Here is a 19319-nt window from a genome sequence, read left to right on the forward strand (position 1 = left end):
AGAATATGCAAATAATTTTTATTTTAATCATTACGATCCCTGCAATAAAAACAAATCCAATATTAAATTTAAATATTGTATATATAAATTCAACTTGTTTTTATGAAACATGTAAATACATATTATTCACAATATTGTATGCGTATATAATCCAATTCACAAATAAATTTCTGTGTAGTATATAAACAATTTGAAGTCTTAGACAACTAACGGAAAGTTTATGCTTTTGTATACAATACAAATACAATGAAAGACAGTGTATATATATCTATATATATGAATATTTGTAGGACACGATTAGAGCGCGTTTTACTAAAACTAGAAAATTTTCCTGCCCATTCCAAGAACTGTGTCTGCTTTCCATTTGAAAGAAACTAAATTATTTTTAAAATATGTATATAGGCTAATTATATTTAAAAGAATTCAACTAAACAAAATGCAAAAATATGCTCCATTTGTAGTATATTACAAAAGCAAGGCTTTTAACAGTTTTGTCGAAAGCATCTCATTGATGCTTGATTTGATTAATCCACAGACCATAATCCGTTTATCCGATTGTTAGTCCAATTACTATGGAGACTCATACAATATATGTCTTAAAAGTTAGCGTAAAGTCATCCTTGGGTATTTGCCGAGGATTCCTCGTTCAGCTGCATTTGTGCAAGGGTGCGTACAACAACTCCCCGATTCACCGGCGTCAATCCTTGACAGAGACCGACGACAGCGTCCAGCGCCACATCCGGACAATCCTGCAATGAAAAAAATTAATTAACAAACATAATTTGATAATAATTGAATAAATTACCTCTAGCATTTTGGATATCGTTGAGATAATAGCATCCCGCTTCACAGAGTTTACATTTCTGGACACAATGGACTCAGTATTCGTTTGTTCCTGATACCAGGACACCATCTCCTCATTCTTGTCCCACAAATATGCCTAATAAGAGTAAAAACAAGTTAAATACAATTTTTAGTAATTTTTGGCATCATATTCTTACCTCAGTGGCGCCCTTGTCCTCCACCAGCCAACGTCGCAGCATCTGCTTGGCCTGGCCCACAGATAGATTATCCTGGGCACGCAGTATCTTCTTGATGTAGGCATCCTCGAGCAGCAGACGACGCAGGCGCCAGTAGAGCCAGCGACGTGACTCACGCCAGGGCACAATCTCACTGATGCATTCCTTTTCCAGCATGCGCTCGGGCGTGTCATGCAGATCGGCAAAGTGAACGGCGACCGTGTGATACACATGCATCAATATGGCGATGCGGGCCTTAATCTTCTCATCCAGCTGCGCTGCTCGCACCTTATCGCCAGCGGCCATAGCTTCATCATGCTCACGTTTCAGCTGCAAAGAGAGGATTTGAATAAATGGATTGTAATAATTTTAATTTTTTTCTTTTAATTTAAAATAAAAGTTGTGTGGTTTTTATTAAAAAGTTTTAAAATATCTCGTATTTCGTGATCTAAATGACAAATAATAAACAAAATTTAACTGTTATTAAAATTCCTAAAGTTACTTTAATTCTTATTATAAGAATTGAAAAAGAACGTAAAACCATAAGACCAAAATACAAATAAATTTGAAAAAGTTCGTAAAATGTATTTTAGTATTTTTGGTATGCTCAGTTCTTATGAATTTCAAAAAAAATATCTAAAGAAAAAGATATTCTAAGAATTTGAAACCAAAATAGATTTTAGAATATAAAATTTAATAATTTTTAAATTTTAATCAGAAATGGGAGTTAAAATTAATTTTTATGACACAGAAAAATTTCTCTTTTTGTTCTTCTAGAAAACTTACCCCAATTGTCGTCGCGTCCAGCCGATGGATTGTCTTGATGAGATCCTTCTCTTTGTACTTGATCTCGACAATGCCCTCGGGTTCGAGGACTCCGCCACGTGCCTCTGGATCGGCATAGGTTTCCATGTAACGGGGATTTATGAGGGAATCAAGCACAGCCCAGGCGCCACCACGTAGCTCCGCATTGGGTGGCAAATAGATGAGCACCGGTTTCTTGTACTCTCGCAATCCGTCGACAATGTAGGCGCCAAATTTGACGATCTGCTCGTACATGTCCTTCATGCCGCCAGAGAAGCCACGCCAGTTGGCAAACACAATCAATGGCAACTCCTCCCGTCCGAAATCTTTGATGGCCTGTGCCGTCTTGTACGATGAATCCGGATACCAGACTTGACCCGCCTGCTGCAACGTCTTGGCCTCCGAATCGAGATTGGCCGGATCCGCGGGCATTTCCACCTCCACGGTGCGTGTTTCCACGGCAATAACGCCAACGGGCACGCCTCCCAGACGAGCACGTCCCGTGACAACAGTTTTGGCCCAGGGCGCCATGATCTCGCTCCAAGAGTCGCGATCAAAGAAGCCGTTCTCCCAATCATTGGCATTCACGGGATTGACACGTCCAGCGAGCATCCAGCGTGGATCATATGGAGATTTGGTGGGCATAAAGTCAACAGGACGATCGACACGATCGCTGGGCAGGATTATGGGCAGATCGCAGCCAATATAGGCGGGAATGTACGATAACCAGTCGAGTATTGTGTAGACACCGTCCAAGTCAATGGCCTCAGTTTTGTGGGTGACGCCATTGTTGTACATGATCTGGACGCCGCCCAGCTGATTATTGGAGGCGTAAACCTTGCGACCCAGCAACTACAAGGATGAGGCATACAAAAATTAAATATTAGGATTAGGAAAAGACAGATATATTCAGTAGCTCACCTTATTCAAAGCGGCATAACCCGTGAGTATAATATGGGAATTATCAATCTGGATGACACGTTGTCCCAGACGCACAACGTAGGAACCAATGCCAATGGTGCGACAGGTGACCATGGCAATGGTGACAATCTCCTCGTAGGCCTGTGAGGTTTCACCAGCAATGAGGCCAGCATAACGTAGATTCTCCACACCCAAGCCATCATCCTTGCCAATTATATCCGTGATCTTGTAACGCTGCTCGCCCTCATCCTCAATCAGAATGGCACGCACCGAATTCAGATTGGCCACGTTGGCATAATCCTCAGTAGACAAATACAGATACTTGAAGCCCTTGTCTGGCTCCTCGGGATCCTCCCAGGCTATTCTAAACATGGCTTTCACCTCCTCAGCGAGTCCAATCCTTGCGCCACTGTTCACAGAGATGTAGATCTGAAAAAAAAAAGATTTTTCTTAGTATTTGTTTCTTAAATTGTACTTGCTAAAAACAAGTTTCCTAGTTTTGAAATTCATAGAAATATTTGTCAAAATACTTAAAGGGAGTAGAATATTCGACTTACTCTGGGTACTTTGAGCTGTCTGGCCAATTGTGATGCCTTGGCAAAGAGCACATCCTCCTTGATGCCAAAGGAACCAATTAGATAGGTCAAATCATTGGCAATCACAATGATCTCACGTCCAGCTGGATACTCCGGCGTGGCCAGCACAATGCGCCAGGCAACCATGCCGCACTGCAAACAGATTCAATAATAGGTTACACAATTGCTTGAGAGGAAGAGTCAAGGAATACTTACATTATTCTCGCCTGGAAGGCGCTGCATCTCAACCAGACTGTCACCCTCGAGCACCAGCTCCTTGCACTCCAACAGGATCTTGTCGGGAATGCGTATATCCACCGTGGGACGCGCCTTGGAGAACTCCTTCCAATGACGCTCCGTCATCTGGCGGAACATGTCGGGCACATCGTAGACATAGGTGGTGCCATTGGATTGCGCCTGGAAGCGCTTCTGCTGCAGGAAATCCTTGGTCATGTACGGCGTGGATATGGGATGACCATGTAGAGATCCCTGCTTCTCGCCATAGGCCTTGAATTTGATCTAGCAGGAGAAGGAGGAGCAGGTGATGAGTAAGGTAACTTAGAGAATCGAAACTAAATATCAACTTACAATGCCCGTTTCGGGTTCCGTTTGCTCCGTGTACATGGAGATGTCCAGGAAGTAACCCGAGTCGTTGGCAATGCAGAGACGCACCGCCTGTGTGGCTGACTGTGGCGACTGTCGGATGACCATCTTAAGCTCCGCTTGGAGCACACGCAGTTTCCACAAACGTGGACCATAACGCATGATCATCTTGGTGACGGATTCCTCGATCTTCGCCGGATCCATAATCACAGTGGGCACAAAGTTGAGGAAGATGTGATTGCAATCGGTGCGCTTGGCATGAGGATGCGAGAAGGCCACCTCCAGTTCATCCATGGCCTCGAGCAGCACACGTTCACCCTCGTTCTGCAGATACTCAAAGGATGCCTCCTTGGTGATCAGATCCGAGTGACGGATGATGGAACGTATAAAGAAACGATAGTCGGTGACCTCTTGACCCTTGGATACCTTGGCTCTGCCCAGATACAGATGCATCTTTTGATTCGCCGTGGGCAACGCCTCCAGATCATAGGTCTTCATGCGATTCAGCTCCAAGTGGAAGGCAGATGCCGGCTCCAGATGGCGATAGATGCGATCCTCCTCGAATTTATCTCGCGCCCGATACGTAAAGAATTTGGGGAATTGACGCTTCTTCAAGGCGGCAAACGTAATCCGACGGATGCGACGCTGGAAGAGCTCCTCGTTGTGCTCCCGGCAATAGTTGCCAAAGATCTGTGACATCTGGACATCATCCATTTCTCCCGTCTCCCGCACAGCGACACTAATGATGTGAATGGGTTCCGTGGATTTGGCCTCCTCCGCGGCATTGGCCCGGGTAATGGGATCCGACAATGAGACATTGATGGACGTACTGTGCCGGCCATCCGAGATGGAATCCGCAGCCTCGACAGCCTCCAAGACCTTGGCACTGACCAAAGCCGGCGACACGAAATCCTCCAGAAGATCGAGTATCTCATCCGAGTACATTTCAAAGTGCTCAAAGGAATCAAAGGCGGCAATGGCGCCAGTTCGCACAAAGGAACTGCCCAGAGACTCGGCCACCACATGATCCAATCCCTCCGGAGAGCTCATGCGGGAGAACAGACGATTGGGATGCGCCGTGGGGAGCAGGAATTGAAAGTGGACCAAAGGTAGACCGCCAGATAGCTCCAGATGCTGCAGACAGGTCAGCTCATAGGAGGTGTAGGCACGTCTCACATAGACCTCCAAGGCGGCATTGCAAACGGCGCGATTCGAGTGATAGAAGAAGTCATGAAGGATGTCAAAGATCGAGGTCTCCGACAGAATCAATCGCTGTAGATTCTCCGGATGGAAATCGTGACCATACATATCCACAGCCGAGAGGAAGATGGATTCCATTTGATTGTGTCGCAACTCATAAGCCGGCTGATGGGCGGCGATCAAGACCTGGCGAGATCTCAGTGCGACACGGGAATGCTCCGCCCGATTGAGGGAGGTCAGTTCACTCAGTGTGTTGGCCAGCTCATCGGTTAGTCCCGGCTCATTGGCCCACAGATGATCGATGAGCAGCGTGACCAAGAGATTCTTTTTGGCCACCTGCGAATGCGAGAATATTGTGTTGACCACGGTCAACATGTCATCCTTGTTGTGCTCTCGCACAAGTCCCACACACTTGTCGTAGTGTCCATGCTGGAACTGGGATTCCACATCGTAGTATTGACGCAGTAGCTCATGAACCGCCGCCTTCATCCTGCCACGGATGCCGTTCCTATAGCGCTGCACCAGCTGGACAATGCTCTGGGTGGTCAGGAAGAAGACATCGCGATCGGAACGCTTCTGCAACGTGGCCGCATGGCTATCGATCACACTGGCGATCTGCTGGGAGGGGAACTGGGCCAGCACACTGGTAATGTTGCGCTCATAGAGTGTCATCAGTTTGCGGATCTTCTTCTCCACGGACAGCGGGATTCTGCCCGAGATCGAGGCAATCACCTCCTGCAGCTCGAGCAGCGGCAGCGACGGATCTCTCAGACTCTGCATGAACTTCTCAATAATGTCACGTAAGCGTTGAGCATTAAATGGTTCCGGGAGACAATAGCCCGCCAAGGTGTTCTCCAGAATGCTCTTGTACGTGTTGTGCACACGGTTGAGCTTCTCCGGCACGGGTGCATTCTCCGGCTGCGGGAATTGACTCTTGCAAGGCTGAGCCTTGGTTACCAGCGACGGATCATCCAGTTCCAGGTGGCCAAGCAGTGAACCCGCATCCAGCACAGCTCCAGGACGACGCACATAGGTGACAGTACCGGCTTCCGTGGAAGTTAGTGTCATCACCATCTTCATGACCTCAATCTCGGCATAAGCCTGACCCCTGCCCACATGTGCACCATCCTCGACAATCATGTTGATGAGCTTGCCCGCCGAGGGACTACGCAACAACGAGGGATCATTCTCCTTCTCAAACACACAGGTCTGATTGCCAATGACAATGCGATAGCGATCCACCTCCTCCTTCATGTAGGTGGTGTACGAGGCGCCCTCCAGTGAGATGAGGAGTCCTCCGTCCGACAGACGATGCACCTCAATCTCCTTGAACGAATTGTTCATCAACAGAAAGTAGGAATTGTGTCCACTCTTTGCTGCCTGGACTTTGTACCTAATCCCGCCATTGATTAGCTCCACATCCACCACATTGGTCAAGGTATTGGCTGCCTGGATCTGTCCCTTCTCGAGTGAGGTCTGGAAACTGGAGAATGACTCGGTAATCTGACGGTCCGCAATGTGCAACGATCCACACATGACCCCGAGGAGTATATCCGGCTTCTCCGACTGCATACGCTCGGCAATTAGGGCATCCAACCAGGCGGTGTCAATGGTGTTGTCCAGAAATCGATTCGTCTCCAGCAATGTGATCAGATACTCGACCGTGGTACGGAAATCACCACGAATCGATAGCTCCTTGAGGGCAATCACCAGATTCTCTCGCGCCTGCTGACGATTCTCTCCCCAGGAGAAGCAATGTCCGAACTGCGAGTCGGCAAACTCATGTAATCCTCCAGAGGCCGCCACACTAAAGTAGCCCCAGACATTCTTGCTGGACCGGAAGTTGAGCTCCTGGACGGTGCCGGAGCTGGGTTTGAATCCCTCGTCGGGATTCTCCGAGGTGATGCGGGCGGCAATCACATGACCGGATGGGCGTGGCTTGTTCGGTGGATTCTCAAAGTCAATGACGGAAGAACCCCAAGGGGATTCGCCATATAACAGGCGGATATCCTTGAGGCGATACAGAGGGATTCCCATGCCAATCTGGAGCTGACAGGCGGGCAGATTGACATCGGCAACCATTTCCGTGCAAGGATGCTCCACCTGGAGACGTGGATTCAGCTCGAGAAAGAAGTAATTACCCTCCTGGTCATACAGATACTCCACAGTGCCGGCGCTCACATAGCCCACCATCTTGGCCAGACGCACTGCAGCCTTCTCCATGTCCTCAAAGACCTCGGGCTGTGCCACAATTGCGGGCGCCTCCTCAATGATCTTCTGATGACGCCGCTGGATTGAACAATCGCGTCCAAACAAACTGATGGCATTGCCATATTGATCCGCCAGCAGTTGCACCTCCAAGTGACGTGCTCCACTCGCCAGCTTCATCACAAAGATCGGGGAGCCGGGCACCTCGGCCTGCACCTGTCGGAAAAGCGCGGGAAACTCCTCCGCCGTGTCCACACGACGTATGCCCTTGCCACCGCCTCCCTCCGAGGCCTTGATCATCACAGGGAAACCTATCAGTGAATTTCAATTGTATTAATTTAATAATATATAAAGTTGCCAATTCTAATCCCTTACCAATCTTGCTGACCGCAGCTAATCCCTGTTCCACATTGTTGACACAACCGCGTCCAAAGAGTTCACTGGATATTTTTATCTTCTTGCCACTGTATTGCGCTTTCAGGTCTGAGCCAGACCAGGGCAATGTTGGTATCTCCGCCGTCTGGGCCACAATCGAGGAGGCCACCTTGTCACCCAATGCCCACATGGCACGCTCGGGAGGACCCAGAAACACGAGTCCCTCCTTGTGCAGCAGCTCCGGCAACTTTGGATTCTCCGAGGCATGACCCCAACCTGCCCAGACAGCCTAAAATAAATGATAGATAGTGAATAAAGGAAATTCAATAATATTCGATATATTTATTTTTAATGTAATTTTTTTTTGAAAGATTTTTCCTATAATAAATTAATATAATATGGTTCCATATACAATTATGCACTCGATATATTTTATATTTTTATCAATAAATTGTATATAGTGAGAAATAATGCGAACATGGTTAATATGGTGTTTGAATATGGTTAAAAATACTTGTTGAGGTAAGATTCTATAGACAACAGATACATCCAATACATTTGTAATATAAACTATCAGTTTTAAGAGTGGAGGGAAAAAAGTTGAGAATTATCGTAACTTGATTAGATTGTTTTCATGAAAGCTATATATGATATGATTATCAAATATATAATATAGTTAACAGATTTATACAAAGAAAAAGCTAAGCTGTATGTAATGTATGTAATATACAGTTGCTGTTGTCTGGCCTTGCCAGTATTTATATAGTCACTGTACTCGACCTCCCTTCCCGCATTTGGGAATGTATTTACAAGATCGTTGACTTATTAGCTCTTGAGATCAATTACGTACATTTTAAGCATTGTTTTCTAAGCATATTTTGAGATTTCTGAATCTTTGATCAATAGTTCTTAGCTAATTTTTTAATTATAATTTTATTACAAGGGATTGCACACATTAAGTTTAAAAACAATAAAAAGAGCAATTAGATATATTAATTTCGAAGGTTTCAAAGTCATATTAAAAGATAAGACCTTTGTAATAAGCTTGGCATACTTGGGAACTTGTTTTATAATAAAACCGATTTTCTATAAGTTACATAGAGAGAGAGGTAGAAGTGGAAGGGAAGGAAATGAGAGAAAATTATTGATTTTTGCTGGTCAAGCTCAAAAGTTCAATTGTTATAAAAAACCTTGGATTGTTGCACAGTGTAATAAGAGGCGATACACACACACACTCACAATCTCTCTCTCTCACAATACACACACATATAGAGTATTCTTATTGGAGAAGGAAATCGAACGATCTGTTTGGGCTTTCGAGTTTCGAGTATCGCGCGTGTAAATAGAAATCGTACGATGTGTGAAGATTGAAAATGGTGAAAAATACTTAAAAATAAAAAACAAATTAAGAAAAAACTTACCTGCACTTGAGTGCGAAGTGCGATATCGACAATGAGCTCAACATTGGCATAGTTGTTGTTGTTCGATCCACCGGGAACTGGAACATAGTGATCGGCCATTTTAATGTACTCGGCATTGGCCTTCAGATCCTCGGGCGTTACCATCACCACAAAACGAACGGCACGTTCGTTCTTGAACATCTCGTAGGACCAACGACGGATGGAACGCATGCACTTGACCGCCGCAATGCCATTGTTGGCAATGAGCACACGATTTATCACTCGGGTGCCTCCGAAGCGTTTCACGAACTCCTCCGTGGTGGCAATATGAAAATCCCGATATTGATCCCGCTCCTGTCCGAGCCCCGTGCCGCGAGACATGCTGGGTCTGCAAGTTATGATAATGGTTATAAAGTCAATAAAGTTGTGGGAGTATGCCATTTCTTAATCAACTAATTAACTAGCAGGTGTCATCACCTTCCACCCCATCACTGAGGTCATTTAACATGTGTGTTCTAAATACGCTTCTTCGTCTGGGTCAATGTTAGAAGAGCGAGCAAGCGAGCGAGAGAGATACAGGTAGTGGGGAACAGCTTATTTACAGTATGTCAAGAAATTGTTTTGACAAAGTAATAAAATGGTAAAGCCCAATTAATCTCATTATTAATTGATTTTTAAAGTTACTATAATAAAAATATTTGTAATGATATTTTCTTTTAAATCTTTTTCTCTGTCAAAAAATTTAGTTGACAAACTGTATTTGCTTTTTGGCAAAACCGGTTAAATTAAAAATTCAACTTTGGAGCTTTTACATTGTTTACTTTACGCTCTCATTCTGCTGCTCGCTCGCACTCTCACGCACACACACACACACAAACATACAGGAGAGAGCGCCAATAGAGGACGCTTTTTGCATTTGTAAGTCACACACACACACATGCACAGAAAGAGCGCCAATAGAGGACGCTCTTTGCATTTGTAAAACAATTATTTACTTGCTATAAAAATACTTATGCATAAGTTTATTAAACAAAAAAATTCTTTTGCGTTGATTTACTTTAATGTGCCGGCGGTTTGTACGCTGAGCAGCGACGACGCTGCCGATGACGCATTGTTAATCTCATTGCTGTCGACAATGCTGTTGTTGTTGTTGTAGTTGGTATCATCGTGATTACATTGATCAATGGCCACAATTTGGGGTATTGTAATTGGGCCATTGTCATTGGTATTGGCCATTCCAGATGATTGTTGGTCATCACCGGATTCAACAAGTACAAAACGTTTGCTGGCACGACGCTTTAGCATTTTGACCAATGCAATTAGGGCCAAGATCATTCACAAGTCCAAAGTTGAAGTTGTGTTTACTGTATAAACTACGACTTATCTTAGTGCTAACTAACTAATTCAAATGATTATGCAAGCGCATCGATTCAAAATACAACAAATAATCAATATAAACTTTGTTTGCTGGCTGTAACACGACTTTCACTGTTGTTTAATACAATGTAAAAGCGGATAAAAAAAACTAATAAAAACGTATGCCAGCCAGTCAGAAAAGCTAAAAATCACACGCGAGAAATGAATTCGGCAAGGAGCTTAACGCTTTAACGTCCGATAGCCACGGCAAATGCTTCAAAACTGGCAGCAACAACAGCGGCAGCAGCTTGAGACGACCATGGCATGATGATGTCGTTACTCATACAACACACTTGCTTGGGAGAATCAACTCGTCAGAGTGGCCGAGAGAGAAAGCACAGCGTGCCGTAAGAGAAGTTGACCTATGTTGACAGCGGCTTCATTTGTTGTTATGAATGAAAATAAACAAGAACTCAACAGTTCCCACAGTGCAGCCACCTGCCGTCTGTCAAAGGCAGCTTTTGCGCTCTGTGCGCTCTCGCACTTGCTCTCTTACAAGAGAGCGTAAGCTTTTTGATGATAAAAACTTTTGCCGCTATCCAAACGATACACACGTTGTTTTCGTATGTATGTTGCCATCTCTTTCGTTGAAACTCGCGCGATTTGTTTGACGTTGCGTCGGCAACAGTCATAACAATGACGTAGTTACAATACGTTACGGCAGTTAATTTACATTGTTATTGTTGTTGTTGGGAACTAACCTCAGACGCTTGCGCCGTTCCGCAATATCGCCGTTTTGACGAACATCGCTTTGCATTTTCTGCGGGAATTCATCGCCAGCTTCACCAGCTTCGATGGCCTCCTTTTCTTCGATTTCGTCGCCGACCTGTGATTTTTAATTACAGTTATTATTTGCATTTATTTCGGTTATAATCGATAGCTTACCAAAAAACTGGGACGTTCCCCATCTGTTTCCGTTTCCGCTGTTGCAGTTGTTGTTGCCTCCTGTTCGCTCATTTTGTTGTTGTATTTGATATCAATATTATTGTTGTTATTGTTGTTAATGTTGAAATTGCTCAAATCGGTTAAAACGTTATCCTTCAATTGCTCACAGAGACCATCAACTTCTGATGATTTAAGACTCTCACTTGAGAATTTCACTTTTTTGATGCACGACTTTGGATAACGCTGTTGTTGTTGTTGTTGAAGATCCGTGCTATTTTTGGTTGAATTTATCGCTGACGTCGATGTTGTTGCTGTAGCCGCAATAACACTGGAGTTGTCTAGACATTAAATAAAAGAAATAAACAAAAAAACAATTAATTAAAACAACATTAATGCAAACAAAAAAATAGTTTTGCTTACTAATAAAATTTTCCGACCCTTTTTAAGCCTAAGTAGTTAAATAAGTTAATAAACGTGTACGATTCTTACTGTTGATGATGTTATTGGTGTTGGTGTTGTTGTCGTTGTTGTTGTTGTTGTTAGTCGGGAATTCTCGGTTATGTCTTTTAAGGCCGCTTTCGCGACCAAAGAGCAAACTCAATAGGAATGCTATAATCGCCAGAATGATTAGCAATGCGAAAAGCATCAGCTACATCCAAATTAAAGCTAGAAATTCGCATTGATTTTAAGTTTGAGATAAATATTCATCAAGAGATTATTGCTCAATTATAGGGCAGCAGGGCAAGTTAGTTCAAATGGTTAGTTCCAGCTAGCATAACAAAATTTATTAGCCACGATTTTGTATGCCAAAGCAGAGACAAAACAAAATATATTTATAACTTAAATGCATAATTACCGATAAACTAGTTTCGAATATAATTTTCAAAAAGCGTTAAAGAAAATGAAACCTATTAATTTAGAATTTGTCTAAGCGAATCTTTAATACTCTACCGAATATTATAAATTAGTAATAAGTATTTTGCTTATCACTAATCACCTTGAAATAATACTGTACTGACCTTACATAAGAGCTATAAGCAATTGTTGTATAACAATCTCAACGATTTTAATATGGTATTTCAAAGCAAATATTATAGAATTGCAGCATTATTTTTCATTGGTTCATTGACGAAGAACACCCAATAAATCTAGATGAATATGTATGAAGACTTCAAAGTTTCATAATTAACATTTTACAACGATTAAAGTATTACCCTTTTTCTACTTTAAAAAACATTATTTGTATTGTAATAAATTTGCATTTATGTATGAAAACGGTTTTTTAATTTATTCTTTGACTTATACACACAAAATAACGAAATTTAGGAAAATTTATATATTTTTTTGTAAAAGATCTAAATCTAATTGTAACAAAATTTGGCAAATATATACATCAGTTACATCATTTTAAAATCAAGTAATCTTACTGATTTAATGGAGAAAAAAAATTTGAAACTTACACGAAGTCTGGTTAATAAAATAAAAAACAAATTATAAACTTTATGAAGCCCTTTTCCTACTATGAAAGAGTATATAAAATGAAGTTTTGGGCCGGAACAAAGGGTACAAAGTACTGCGCATTTAAATTTATATCAAAAACGGAGGAAAAAAGACTTGAATAATACTACGGCAGGTAGCTTTGTGGTCATGCAAATGAGCTTTGCATATAGGAAGAGGTCAACGATTTAACCATTACAATATGTAAGTGTGCCATGGTGTGAGTTTTCAAAGACACAAAACCCATAAACATACAAATATATCAATATATAGATATGTATGTGTATTGTTACTCGTGTTATTATGCAATCTAATGCGATATCTAGAGTAAATATCATTAGGGAATTGAATTACTATTTATACGCAATTAATAAGAAAATGTTACTTCTTGAGCTGACTATAAGAAATGCACAAAAAAGATTTAATAATTGTAATTTGTAAGTGTTGTTTTTATTTTTTTAATTAAAATATTATTATGTTTACCACGTTTGCTTTCGTTTATTTGGCAATTAATTGCATTTAGTTTTTCAACTTATGTTTAAAGCGCGCGCCACGCAACGAGAAGCAACAAGTTTTGCGCACGATTGCTACTAGATTGACCGACGATTGGAATGCGACTGGTCAACAGAGGCGATTCCACAAAGCGTAGCACACTATCGCTGCCACTGTCGCTGCTTCTGCCCAATGGGCTGGAGTCGACGTCGCTGTCACTATCAATGATCAACTGCTTATGCTTGCCCAAAATGTCTGCGCCGACAGCAGCAGCAGCAGCAGGTGTTTGTATGCGTGTGTATCTGTGAGCTTATGCTTAGGTTGTTGTGCTCGTATGTTAATTGCTCAGAGGGCTTTGCAGGTCGAGGCAGCTGCTGGGCCCGTAACATATTGCTGACTGCACACAAAAACAACAAAAAAAAGCTGCAAGCAACAGCGATTTATTTATTTATTTACAGTTTTACTCTTTACTGTTTGATTTTAAACATTTTTAACCATTTTATTGTTATGCTTTCATATGTTTTATTTGTGGCTTGGCGCGTAAGCTTCGATAACATTTGAGCAATCGATAACATGTTGCTCTCACTTCGCTCTCAATCTGTCACTCACAAACACACACATACACATTTGCTGCACTGCTTTCAATGTCAAGGCTGTTGTTGTTGTTGTTGCGTAACTTTAAGTTAATCTTCATTGCTTGACATTGATGATGCACTCGCTGGACACGAAAGCAATCAAGGAAACTGCGACAACTACAACAATTACAACAATAGTAATAATAACAACAACAACAACAATACCAAATTGCACTAAAGGCTGCACGTCAGCAACAGAAATCTGACTGCAAATGACTTGAACGAGCAAAAACAAAAATTGATTATCTTGTGATTGAGATTCGCATGTGTGCGTGTGTGTGTAATCAAATTAAAAACAAATGCTGCCCACGAACGGAACACGCGAATATACATATATATGCATATACATTGCTATGGCATCAATTCAATTTTGTTTTAAAGTCACCAGAGGTTTTTTAAAAGTCATAAAAGTCTTTCAGACTTTCCAGCTGATAAGGCATAAACATCTTTCGATTTCTTGTTAGCAAGCAAGCACAATTTATTTAGAAATAGCCGGCTATGATTAATACTTTTTTTTTGTTTATTAATATGTTGTTATTTTCGGTAAATGGTAACCACAAAATACGGCATTACCAATTAGCCTTCGAGTACTACAATTCTTATCAGTGTCTACGGAAACTTTTCAGCTGCTTGTACAAATCATTCACGTTTGGCGCGTGGCCATCTTCTGGATTATCACTTGAGACGAGTGTGCCTAATCTCTTATCAGCAGTGTTGCCAGCTCAGCTAATTTCCCGCCAGATATTGAAATCTTCCGAATGCCGATCGCGGCAAAAATGGCAGCTGGTGGTAGTTGTAGCTATTTTTTTAATTTAAATAGTTACTAGATTATTATTGTAGACCTATTGCAACCTAAAATTAATCTGGTATTTACTAACTATTTTTTAATGTTGATAGCCTTTTTAGGCCATAAAGATGTGACAGCACTGCTTATCAGCGTGGAAGCTTATACGCTGCAGGCTAAAACCAAGCGTTCTAGGCTCCGTCTTGAATTACAGATACACTAATACACTTGCATATATAAATTAACTATTAAGTAATTGAAGCCGGCTCATTGTGACTGCTTTTCAGAGAATTATACTGAAACCACCCACAACAATTCAACCGAAACACACACACCAACAGCACCATACAAGAGCATTACATGTACATGCACACACGCATACACACACAGAGTCTCATGCGGACATCGCGCGATATGCGAGTCCAATAGAAATCAAGGTCAGCCCAAGCGGTGAGAGAAAGAGAGCGCGCACAGAGAGGCCAAGAGAGTAAACATATTGAACGAATTATGCTGCTCAAGTGTAAAATGAATTAAATTAACAACAAATTAATGTACACACACACTAATTTATCGCTATTTGAATGCTGATTTATGCAAGTTGTTCGGAGTGTGCTTCAGTTGAGGTGAATAACCCGTGCTTTGCCCCTAGTTTAGGCATTTACAAATGTGCATATTTATTTATGAAAAGTCACTAATCGCACATTAATTGTTTACTTGGTGCTTAGATTAACACCTGGACTGTCCATTGACTTACTTTTCTCCATTGTATTGCGCTTTGCACGTCTCTTTTTGTTAGCAATTCTGTTTTCTATAACTGTTTTTATCCGGCCACTAAAATATAGTTGTCCAATTGGGTTGTGGTTGTTGTGGGTGGGTTTCTCTTCGGTTTGTTTTTCTTTTTCCAGCACGTTCTTGGCTCAATTCACTAGACACATTGCGCACTGCACATTTTTAGCTTTTAATGTGTGTGACAGTTATGTTAATGCACATATTTTGCAATTGTTTATAACTTTATCAGTGGTTTTATACGCGTAAATATGAATCCGATTCTCTTCAGGCAGCGACCGATAACGATTGCAGATAATTTGCGTTGTCAATAGCGGCAACAAGTGTTGTAAAACGAAAATAAGGGCTGCCAACTTGGTTTGCTGACAACGAGTTGGCTGCGCCTCCAGTCGACAACAACATTTGGCAACATTTGCTGCAAAAAGCCGCGTTTTTTGTTGTTCGCTACAATAAATAAAAGAAAATAAACATGTTTGATGTAGAGCCAATCATTGCCGACCACAAAGATGTTATACACGACGTAGTGTTTGATTATTACGGTCGCCGCATGGCAACCTGCTCCAGCGATCAGACTGTAAAGGTAAATACAATTTTAAATCGCCTGCTGAGTTGCAGTAGAAATAAATTTGTCAAACATTTAAGATATGGGACGAGGACGAGCAGGGCAAATGGTCTGTAACGAGCAGCTGGAAAGCGCACTCGGGCTCCATATGGCGTGTCTCGTGGGCAAATCCCGAGTTTGGCCAGGTCATTGCCACCTGCTCCTTCGATCGCACTGCATCCGTTTGGGAGGAAGTCATGGGCGAAAAGGTGTCCACAACAAATGCACCGACACGACGCTGGGTGAGACGCACAACGCTCGTTGATTCACGCACCAGCGTCACAGATGTGGAATTCGCACCCAAATATCTGGGCCTGCTCTTGGCCACCGCCTCTGCGGATGGCATTATACGCATCTACGAAGCGCCGGACATCATGAACTTATCCCAGTGGCCAGTGCAGCATGAGATTGCCAATAAATTGTCACTCAGCTGCCTGTCATGGAATACATCTACCTATATGGTGACACAGCTGCTTGCCGTGAGTTTATAACAAATGAATTAATTAATATACATTCTATTAATTGCTAATTTTATTGCTTTGCAGGCCGGCAGCGATGAATCAGCCACGCCCACGGGCAAAGTGTTTCTCTTTGACTACAGCGAAAATGCCCGAAAGTGCGTCAAAATTGAGACTGTCAATGATATAACCGATCCGGTGACCGATGTTGCCTTTGCACCAAATGCCGGACGCACCTTCCACATGCTCGCCGTGGCTAGCAAGGATCTCTATATTGTCAACATACGTGGCGTGACGTAAGATTAAATATATTATGCAATTAAAGATCTTAATAAATTATCAACATGATCTTGCAGAGATGCGACGGGCAAATCGAAATTGGAGATGCAAACGCTCAAGTTCAGCGAGCACAACTGTCCCGTTTGGCGCGTCTGCTGGAACATGCTGGCCACCATGCTCATCTCCACCGGCGACGATGGCTGTGTGAGGATTTGGCGTATGAACTACACAAGACAATGGAAATGCGCTGCCGTGTTAAAGGCCGAGGGAAGTGGACCAACATATGAACCCAATCCGACTACTCCAACGCTAGCGACTACAGCCTCGGCCACTGCCAAGTTCTACAAGAAGGGCACCATTGGCAACCAGGTGCCTTGGCATTAACCCTCGCAACTGTGTGTGTGTTGAATTTTGTTGAACGTATAAATAAATTAAAATTATAAGCTAAAGATAATAATGTATCTATTGGGTTGCTCTTACGCCTTGTGCAGCTGCATCGTGTGCACATCTTGATAACTCCCTGACCCAGCCTCAACCTTGTCGCCAGATTCGTGGCCCACATTTGTATTGACGCGCGCAAAGTAACTTCACATCTTTATTAAACTTGCCACACGTTGCAAGTTGCATTACATCACAGTGGGACTTTATTTTTAGGCAGTTGAAATCCACGCGTGTCGTTTAATGAACAATTATAATAAAATGTGTGCCGACCGTCAAGTGAAATAACATTAATGAATTAAAATTTAAACAAAAACTCTAAAAAATAATCAAAACAATTTTCGTGCTCGTTCACAGCGATAACCAAACAAAAGTTATCGAATTTTCTCGCCGCACAGTGGGCCATTTCGATGATCTAGCGTAACAGAAATAATAACCTAAAAAATAAGTACAGATTTGGTTAATGTGAACTAATTAATTTCTTATAATACACATTACACATCTTCTTGTAATTGCAGCTGGTGCTACATATGTTGTATTTGTAGGCCCGCAGCAATACAAGCTGATAAGATTCAATAACCTCACACCAGAAATCGACAGCTCAATTTAAATTTTTAACTTAATCTTCGTTACATTTGGGTATTTCGCCCACTGTGCGTTCGTCTTCAAGTTATTAATGGATGTGTGTGCTTTCTAAATCAGCTGATTATCGAATTCAAGTCAACATTTGTGTTGCAGTATGTGTGTGTTTATATGTGCTCTCAGTTGAGAAAAAAAGCCGCAATCTCCGCGTATTGAAAATAATTTTGAATATTTTAAAGTACAATTTGCACACTTGGTATTTTTGCGCGGAAACTTATAATTTATTTTAATTAGTTCTTTTTCTTCTTCTGATTACCTTTCATTATTAAACAATATGTTTACAATACAACAAACCTAACTAATTTTAAATTCAACATAATAAAGCAATTTTTTAGTACTAAAAGAGTTACAGTTATTTTTAAAATAAAATTGTGTAATGTTTTTTGACTATTTATTTGTGTAATTTGATGTTTTTAAGTGTCAATCTTGTTTCGGGGATAAAACCTTTCAGAAACCCTGTGGAAAAATATTTTACTAGAGTACATTAATATCGATTAGAGAAATGCACAAAAAGTCAACGATGCGTTTAAGTCATGCACCATATAAAACGACAGAAAAAGGTCATAAAACTTTGGATCACATATGCATATTCCAGAATTTGGGCAGCTGCTGGTCTCAATATTGCCATAAATAGACGATGCAAATGTTAGCAAACAAGTGCCAAAATCGATTATGGAAATTTCTGCCAGGTTTAACACGAAAATCCATTCAAAAAATCACATAATATTCCACTTAATTGAATCGAATAAAACCGCAATAAAAATAAACCATTCAGGCAGGTCCAACTCCATATGTGAATTCCACCCTTTCCACAGTTCCATTTGCTGTTGTTGTTAGTCCGAATGTAATCCAAGAAATGAAACCAATTTCTGGTGCTGCTTGTGTTTTTGTACGTAAATCTCCTCAATGAAGAAAACCACCCTATAGAGAGTATACATATGATATGAGAACGGTTCTATCCCGTAGCCGAATGATTGTCTCTAATTGGAAGTTTTGACGTGTATATTACGTGATGGTGTTGACGATGATCTCTGGGACACCCCTCAGTGAACACAATTGAATATAGGACTTTTTAATAAATTTGGGGTGGTCTTTTCATTTGGCTTGCGTGGGAAGTCAAAGCACAAAAGTCTCTCACATCTATCGTAGTGCTCTTTTCAGCCCTGGTAACGCCGTAAATATTGAAAACATTTATATTTAACCGGCAAAGTTAAATTAATGCGCAAAAGATTGTTTCATTTCAATGCGAAGGATAATATTGAAATGGTATAGGGCTTCTCATTTAGGGGTTGTTATAATCG

The 19319-nt window shown here is 41.7% G+C and overlaps 2 protein-coding genes across 5 annotated transcripts; one reads left to right on the plus strand and one right to left on the minus strand.

Annotated features, from left to right (window-relative positions):
- Window positions 1–84: 84 nt before the first annotated feature.
- LOC117782838 (acetyl-CoA carboxylase) lies at window positions 85–15922 on the minus strand. Of its 4 annotated transcripts, none has more exons than XM_034619889.1 (14): window positions 13387–13540; window positions 11896–12072; window positions 11407–11744; window positions 11223–11347; window positions 9127–9493; window positions 7706–7994; window positions 3908–7641; window positions 3536–3838; window positions 3302–3472; window positions 2745–3173; window positions 1806–2675; window positions 1002–1349; window positions 806–940; window positions 85–749 (listed from the first exon to the last, which is right to left on the minus strand). In XM_034619889.1, exons 2-14 carry the CDS (start codon window positions 12050–12052, stop codon window positions 615–617), a joined length of 7401 nt encoding a protein of 2466 aa, XP_034475780.1. In that variant the 5' UTR covers window positions 12053–12072; window positions 13387–13540; the 3' UTR covers window positions 85–614. The 4 variants fall into 4 exon arrangements, with proteins under 4 accessions (XP_034475780.1, XP_034475781.1, XP_034475782.1 ...); XM_034619890.1 differs by lacking the exon at window positions 13387–13540 and adding an exon at window positions 13289–13311; XM_034619891.1 differs by lacking the exons at window positions 11896–12072; window positions 13387–13540 and adding an exon at window positions 15569–15922.
- Window positions 15923–15949: 27 nt separating this feature from the next.
- On the plus strand, window positions 15950–17387 carry LOC117782842 (nucleoporin seh1). The gene is made up of 4 exons (XM_034619899.1): window positions 15950–16180; window positions 16243–16680; window positions 16747–16955; window positions 17016–17387. Exons 1-4 carry the CDS (start codon window positions 16070–16072, stop codon window positions 17320–17322), a joined length of 1065 nt encoding a protein of 354 aa, XP_034475790.1. The 5' UTR covers window positions 15950–16069; the 3' UTR covers window positions 17323–17387.
- Window positions 17388–19319: the final 1932 nt, after the last annotated feature.

The sequence above is a fragment of the Drosophila innubila genome (genome assembly GCF_004354385.1).
Source record: "Drosophila innubila isolate TH190305 chromosome 2R unlocalized genomic scaffold, UK_Dinn_1.0 1_C_2R, whole genome shotgun sequence".
Lineage (NCBI taxonomy): Eukaryota > Metazoa > Arthropoda > Insecta > Diptera > Drosophilidae > Drosophila > Drosophila innubila.